The sequence below is a fragment of the Procambarus clarkii genome, chromosome 59, assembly GCF_040958095.1.
Source record: "Procambarus clarkii isolate CNS0578487 chromosome 59, FALCON_Pclarkii_2.0, whole genome shotgun sequence".
Classification (NCBI taxonomy): domain Eukaryota; kingdom Metazoa; phylum Arthropoda; class Malacostraca; order Decapoda; family Cambaridae; genus Procambarus; species Procambarus clarkii.
This window is the reverse complement of record NC_091208.1, coordinates 34,331,676-34,340,047: the sequence shown is the minus strand read 5'-3', so window position 1 is coordinate 34,340,047 and position 8,372 is coordinate 34,331,676. Positions and strand designations below refer to the sequence as shown.

At 39.4% G+C, this 8,372-nt stretch overlaps 1 protein-coding gene across 1 annotated transcript in view; it reads right to left on the bottom strand.

Annotated features, from left to right (window-relative positions):
- LOC123768081 (exosome complex exonuclease RRP44-like protein Dis3) overlaps positions 1-4,394 on the bottom strand; it is a 119,109-nt gene extending 114,715 nt beyond the window's left edge. Inside the window, 1 exon segment of the mRNA XM_069307083.1 lies at positions 4,189-4,394. Within this exon segment, the coding sequence (XP_069163184.1) occupies positions 4,189-4,254 (66 nt within the window). The 5' untranslated portion in view covers positions 4,255-4,394.
- Between the last annotated feature and the right edge of the window lie 3,978 nt (positions 4,395-8,372).

Sequence of the window (8,372 nt, the reverse complement as noted above, 5' to 3'; positions counted from 1 at the left end):
GGCACTCCTTGAAGAAAACAATCTATTTTCCTCTTGAAGATCTCCATGGTTGTTCCTGCAATATTTCTGATGCTCGCTGGTAGGACGCTGAACAATCATGGACCTCAGATGTTCATACAGTGTTCTCTGATTGTGCCTATGGCACCTCTGCTCTTCACTGGTTCTATTCTGCTTTTTCTTCCATGTCATTCACGCCAGTACGTTGTTATCTTACTGTGCAGATTTGGGACCTGTCCCTCCAGTATTTTCCATGTGTATTTATTTGGTATCTCTCTCGTCTCCTCTCTAGTGAGTACATTTGGAGAGCTTTGAGACGATCCCAACAATTTAGGGGCTTTATCTCGTCTATGCGTGCCGTATATGTTCTCTGTATTCCCTCTATTTCAGCAATCTCTCCTGCTCTGAAGGGGGAAGTGAGTACTGAGCAGTACTCAAGACGGGACAACACAAGTGATTTGAAGAGTACAACCATTGTGATGGGATTTCTGGACTTGAAGGTTCTCGAAATCCATCCTATCATTTTTCTGGCTGACACAATACTTGCTTGGTTATGCTCCCTAAACGTTAGGTCGTTGGACATCATTAATCCCAAATCCTTGACATGCTGTTTTCCTACTATGGGCAGATTTGATTGTGTTTTGTACCCTTTATTATGTTTAAGATCCTCATTTTTGCCGTATCTGAGTACCTGGAATTTATCACCGTTAAACATCATGTATTTTCTGCTGCCCAATCGAAAACTTTGTTAATATCTATTAGTAGTTTATCAATGTCTTCAGCAGAGGTAATTTTCATGCTGATTTTTGTATCATCTGCAAAGGATGACACGAAGCTGTGACTTCGTGTTTTTGTCTATATCTGATATGAGAATAAGGAGCAGCAGTGGTGCAAGGACTGTACCTTGAGGTACAGAGCATTTAACTGCGCTCGGACTCGATTTTACTTGATTGACTGTTACTCTTTGTGTTCTGTTCGACAGGAAATTGAGTATCCAGCGTCGTACTTTACCAGTTATACCCATTGACCCCATTTTGTGTGCAATCACTCCATGGTCACATTTGTCGAATGCCTTTGCAAAATCTGTGTATACGACATCTGCATTGTTTTTCTTCTAATGCCTCAGTGATTTTGTCATAGTGGTCAAGTAGCTGTGAGAGGCATGATCTTCCTGCTCTAAATCCATGTTGGCCTGGATTGTGGAGGTCATTGGTTTCCATGAATCTAGTGACCTGACTCCTGATCACTCTCTCAAATACTTTTATGTGGGACATTAGTGCAACTCGTCTATAATTCTTTGCCAATGCTTTGCTACCACCCTTGTGTAGAGGGGCAATGTCTGCTGCTTTAAACGCATCTGGTATCTCCCCTGTGTCCAAGCTCTTCCTCCACACTATACTGAGTGCCTGTGCTACTGGCACTTTGCATTTCTTTATAAATATTGAATTCCATGAGTCTGAACCCGGGGCTGAGTGCATGGGCATATTGTCAATTTCTCTTTCAAAATCTGCTACGCTCGTGTTGATATCAGTTATATTTACAGGTGTTTGAATATCATTCATAAAGAAATTGTCCGAATCTTCCACTTTCATGCTGTGTATCGGAGTGCTAAACATGTCCTCATACTGCTTTTTTAGGATTTCACCAATTTCTTTGTCATCCTCAGTGTATGAACCTTCACTAATATGAATAGGTCCAATACTGGCAGTGGTTTTCGCTTTTGATTTAGCATATGTGAAGAAATATTTTGTTTTTTTCTTTATTTCTTGAATTGCTTTCTGTTCTAGTTGCCTTTCTTCAGTCTGATAGGAATGCTTCAGTCTCTATTCGATTTCTTCAATCTCCCTGTTTAAATTATTTCTTCTTTGTATGGAGAGTCGTGTCTGCTTAAGCATTTAATTTCTTCTTCTTCTTTTGTAATGTCGTCTGCATTCTCATTCTACATTGGACCTCTTTCTGGCTTACCTCAAAGTAACATGTTTCAGACAGACTTCATATGTCTGATATAAAGATGAGGAAAAGTACAGGAGCAAGCACAGTACCTTGGAGGGACTGAGCTTTTCACGGTGGATGATTCAGATTTTACCTTGTTGACTATTACACTTTGCATTCTATTTGTTTGGAAATTAAAGATCCGTCTTTCTACTTTGCCAGCAATTCCTTTTGTGTACATTGAATGTGCAATAACACCATGGCCACATTTGTTAAAAGCATTTTGTGAAAGTTGTGTATATTACATAAGCATTTTGTTTGTCTTCCATGGCATTTAAGACCCTGTCGTTGTAGTCTAGCAACTGTGAGAGGCAGGAGCGCCCTGTTCTGAACCCATGTTGCCACGATTATGTAGACATTGTGATTCCATGTGTTTTGTGATCTTATTTCTTAGCACTTTTTCAAAGATTTTTAATTATGTGATGTTAGTTATTTATATTTTGCATATGCTTTACTACTTTCTTGTGAAGTGGCACAATCTCTGCCATTTCCAGAATGCCACGGTTAACACCAGTATCTAGGCACCGTCTCCAAAAGATGTAAATGGCCTGTGATAGTGGCTTTTTGCAATTCTTGATGAATACTGTATAGAATTCCAGGGGTCTGGGACTGGTACAGAGTGCAAGGGTATGTTGTCTATGACTACTTCAAAGTCAAGTGGGGTTAGAGTCATATCTGACATATGGTTCGATGGTGGTGTCACATTCATAGAACAAATTTTTGGATCACTGATCTGCAATATGTTCAGGGGTTCACTGAAAACAGAATTGCATGGTAACCTCCGTATTTCCCCTGGGAATACTTGTGTGTTGTTTTCGGACAACACACAGCCACCTCTGTTTAAATCCCTAAACATGCTAAACACACACTACACACATTCTCTTGTGCTATTTACACATACAAAACCTTGTTCCCGAATGCTAATTTCTGAGCTGAAACTCTTCCTTGGTAGATGTAATATAATCCATGAGCACCACACCAGAAATATCTCTCTGATATCTCCTAGACTAAAACTAAATCAGTGCAAACACTCCATGAAAATAAAAGGACCCAGTCTATAGAACTCACTTCCTAATGAATTAAAAAAAATCCAATCTATGCCTTATTCAAAAGTAAAACCAAAAAGTACCTAATTTCATCCTCATAGCATATCTTGTGCTTCCAGCTCTCACTGTATCCTATGCTACCCTCTTCCCCAATATTAGTACTTATGACATGCAACTTCACCAGTGTAATCATTTCCATCAATTTACATTGTAATTATGTTGAACTCAAATTTTGCTATGATGTACCTGATAATGATGATAATTTTATTTAGGGAAAGGTACATACATACATAATGAGTTACATGCAGAATGTTGGATTTCTAGATAGAGCTAGTATAGTAGTAGTAGTAGGCATCCATCAGTCTCAGGAGAATATGGAGTTGCGCTCTGGTTGTCGGTCTGGAGTGACCTCTTCAGGGTGCAAAGCCAGGGTAGGTTGATATTGAGAAGCTGTCACCCATGCAGCAGACACCCCCATTTAGGCTAGCATATACAATCCTAAAGCCACTAGTACGCACAGTTTTTTGGGCAAGATGTGGAAAAATAAATATAAAAACTAAGACTTAAAATTAATTTTGATTAAAAGCACAAATTGAACTGAAGTAGAATTTTTTATTTTTTGAAGAAGAATTATTTATATATACAAGAGTTCTTACATTCTTGTACAGCCACTAGTATGCGTAGCATTTCGGACAGGTCCTTAATCCTATGTTCCCTGGAATACGTCCCGCGTAAAATCATTTAACAACCAGGTAATCATTTTACTGTTGGGTTAAACAGGCTACAGTTAAGGATTTGCGCTCAGTAAATCCTTCCCGGCCAGGATACGAACCCAGGACGAAGCGCTCGCGAAATGTCAGGCGAGTATCTTAACCACTACACCACGGGGACTAATAAACTTATTTGTTGGATTAAGGACCTGCCAGAAACGCTTTGCATGTTAGTGGTTTTGCAAGACTGTAAGAACATCAATGTTATGTACTCTCACAACTCCATGTACCTTCTTGTATATAAACAGATAGAGTGCACCCTTGTAAAGCTACTGAAAGGCACAATACTTGTGCCTTTCAGTAGCTGTGCCTTGTGGATTGTACACAATACAATCCACCTCTTGGCCACAATACTTAATGGTACTAAACTCTATGTAACTGACCTTTATTATATTGCCCTTCTTGGTCTTCTTGTAGAAGACCTTGAGTCTCCTCTCCACTATACCCATGTTGTGGTGTTGTTGTTGTTGTTGTAGTGTTGTATTGTTGTATTGTAGCGGCGCTCACGTGCTGCCTGCCTCTGCCGCCACACTCACACTGTTTACATACACCACCATTGCCAACTTCACCCACATATCTTCAATACAATCCTCAGGAATAACTCAACCATTACATAAAAATAAAAACAAAAAGTAAAAACTATATATAATGAGTAAACATTATGACGTAATATTTGGCTTGGTCGAGGATGGGAAGGATGAGTGTATGATAGGAGTAATGTGGCAAGGTTGGCTGCCACCATTACTGCCTCCCTCACTTCTTTCACTGGTATTTCCCCGCCTTGTAACGTTTCCTTTATTATTATTATTATTATAATTATTATTGTAATTATTATTGTAATTATTATTGTAATTATTATTATAATTATTATTATAATTATTATTATAATTATTATTATAATTATTATTATAATTATTATTATAATTATTATTATAATTATTATTATAATTATTATTATAATTATTATTATAATTATTATTATAATTATTATTATAAATATTATAATTATTATTATAATTATTATTATAATTATTATTATAATTATTATTATAATTATTATTATAATTACTATTATCATTACTATTATCATTATTATCATTATTATCATCATTATTATCATCATTATTATCATCATTATTAGCATCTTTATTATCATTATTATTATCATTATTATCATTATTATTATCATTATTATCGTCATTATCATCATCATTATCATCATCATTATCATCATCATCATCATCATCATTCATCATCATTATCATCATCATTATCATCATTATCATCATTATCATCATTATCATCATTATTATCATTATTATCATTATTATCATTATTATCATTATCATCATTGTCATTGTTATTGTTGTTGTTGTTGTTATTATTTTATTTCTTTATGGAGTACCACCTCTGGCTGGAAGAAGGGGACCCTTAGCCACGGAGGAAATCACACATAACGCATTAAAGGGAATGTTTAGGTCCCCTCCAATACAGTTTCTGTGTGCTTTTCTCCTACCTCCCCCTTCCTTTTCATTTTTTTTTTTTGTTACTTTTTTATGTATTTAAAGGTTGCAAGATATACATTGGTTGATGCAAAGAGTGCTTAAAGGTTATAGATCTCTTGAAGCTCCTCCGCTTCCGGACAGGAAACGAGGATGCAGCAGGCGTTTCCCCTCTGGATCGCCACACTGAAGCGCTGAAACAAAAAACTGGCAGCCCTCGGGTCTCTGGTGACGTCAATGAGTTTGGAGCCCAATTCCTTGAGAAATCCCAAGGCACTCTTGCCCCAGGGGCCATGCGTCTCTGACATTATGGGAACAAAGGTGTATTGACCTTCCAATCGCCTGTATTTGACTGATTTTGCTATTTCCCTGTGGCTGGCCGCCCCACCTGCTTGATCAGCACCAAAGTGTACATAGGTGTCAGCCAGGGTGGATACACTTGTGTAGTCCCACACCAACTGTCTACCCTCCTTCCAGGAGTATATGGTGATGCCATCAGGGCGAAGTGCGGGGAAATCCGGGTTTTGGACCCCTAGGATGCGAGGTTCTCTCTCCGCTGGGCACCTAGCTGAGACGAGGCTTCTCTTGATAATGTCATTGACCTCGTTGTGTCTTGCATGCCAGCCATTTGTGCTTCCGCAATGCAACCCATGCAGTCCATATTGGTCCGCTTCCACCCTGTTGCAAATACACTTGTATTCAGTGTGAATTGAGGCACCAAGGCGGAGGGCCGCTGCTACACGAAGGGATGCTGGATCTAGACGCGTGCCCATTGTCAACATGGGTACTGCCAGGAGGAAGTCTCCTGCATGGGGCTGAGGACTCCTCCCTGAGGTTTGCCAAATTCAAAGGAGACATTATAGCTACTCTTAACCCCTTATAGATGAATGCGGCAGTTCTGTTAGTTAAATAACCCCTAATCCAATTCAATAAAACTCCCCTGACTCCATAAAAAGCTAGTTGCTCTAGGATGAGTTCCCTACTAGCTGAGTCAAAAGCAGCTTGGAGGTCAAGAAAGGCTACGTGAATGTTTAGTTCCTAACATATAAAACATTAATGTTTATCAACGCATCTCTGTGAATTACACAATTTATCAGAATTGTGCAGCATGCGTTTCCGCCTCGCTGGACTTGGTGGTTTTCATGTGTCACGGACATCAGCAACTGTGTGGTATTATTTATTAACCATATCTTGGCTTTCATTCACGATATATATTTCTTGAAATGTAGTCACATTAATGTCTGCATTTGACTTTCTCCTGACATATAGAACTTTAAAGTTAATTAGCATATATGCAGATTAATTACACAATTGATTGGCTGATGTGCAGGGCTTCACATTCCCTGAACTAGCCACCGAGTAACTATAAAAATGCACATATTTCCGCTTTCACTACAGTTATATTTACAACTATTATATACAAATGTACAAGTTATATTATATACCTGTTTACCTGCTTGCTGGGGTTCTGGGAGTTAGTTCCTCTACTCCCCAAGCCCGCCCCAAGGCCAGGCCTGATTTGCTTGGAGCAAATCAAACCTGGCCTTGGCCTGAGCTTGGTTCATTAGGCTGTTGCTTGGAGCGGCCCGCAGGCCCACATACCCACCACGGCCCGGCACTTTTTTTTAGAAAACAATCTAGTTTTCTCTTGAAGATTTCCACAGTTGTTCCGGCAATATTTCTTATAGTCGCTGGGAGGACGTTGAACAACCTCGGACCTCTGATGTTTATACAGTGTTCTCTGATTGTGCCTATGGCACCTCTGCTCTTCACTGGTTCTATTCTGCATTTTCTTCCGTATCGTTCACTCCAGTACATTATTATTTTACTGTGCAGATTTGGGACCTGGCCCTCCAGTATCTTCCATATGTATATTATTTGGTATCTCTTTCGTCTCCTTTTTAGTGAGTACATTTGGAGAGCTTTGAGACGATCCCAATAATTGAGGTGCTTTATCGCGTCTTTGCGTGTCGTATATGTTCTCTGTATTCCCTCTATTTAAGCAATGTCTCCTGCTCTGAAGGGGGAAGTGAGTACTGAGCAGTACTCAAAACGGGACAACACAAGTGATTTGAAGAGTACAACCATTGTGATGGGATCGCTGGATTTGAAAGTTCTCGTAATCCATCCTCATTTTTCTGGCTGACGCAATATTTGCTTGGTTATGCTCCCTAAACGTTAGGACGTCGGACATCATTATTCCCAAATCCTTGACATGCTGTTTTCCTACTATGGGCAGATTCGATTGTGTTTTATACCCTGTGTAACGAGTAAACCTTATATTCGCTCCGTCTCTCATTACCTTAATGACAAACTAATGAGCACTAATTATGACCACTCAAATCCTTTCCCTAATTACAGGTAACATTCTTTTTATCCTGTTGGGGGAAACTGAGGTGTAGTCACCAAATATAAGCAAGCAATATGCGAATAGCCGTTGGACCATTTGGTCACCACTTGGTCCGGGAGACATCTCCCGTCATGCAGGGTGCAGTTGCGCCTCCACAGATCTCCAGTATCATCTTTTGATACTGGTAATGGCTCGAAAGGGCCACCACTTACGGGCTATTCATGCCCTTGCCACCTCTTGGGTGGCTTAATCTTAAGAACATAAGAACATAAGAACAAAGGTAACTGCAGAAGGCCTATTGGCCCATACGAGGCAGCTCCTATTCTATAACCACCCAATCCCACTCATATACTTGTCCAACCCGTGCTTGAAACAATCGAGGGACCCCACCTCCACAATGTTACGCGGCAATTGGTTCCACAAATCAACAACCCTGTTACTGAACCAGTATTTACCCAAGTCTTTCCTAAATCTAAACTTATCCAATTTATACCCATTGTTTCGTGTTCTGTCCTGTGTTGATACTTTTAATACCCTATTAATATCCCCCCGGTTATGTCCATTCATCCACTTGTAAACCTCTATCATGTCACCCCTAACTCTTCGCCTTTCCAGTGAATGCAACTTAAGCTTTGTTAATCTTTCTTCATATGAAAGATTTCTAATTTGGGGAATTAACTTAGTCATCCTACGCTGGACACGTTCAAGTGAATTT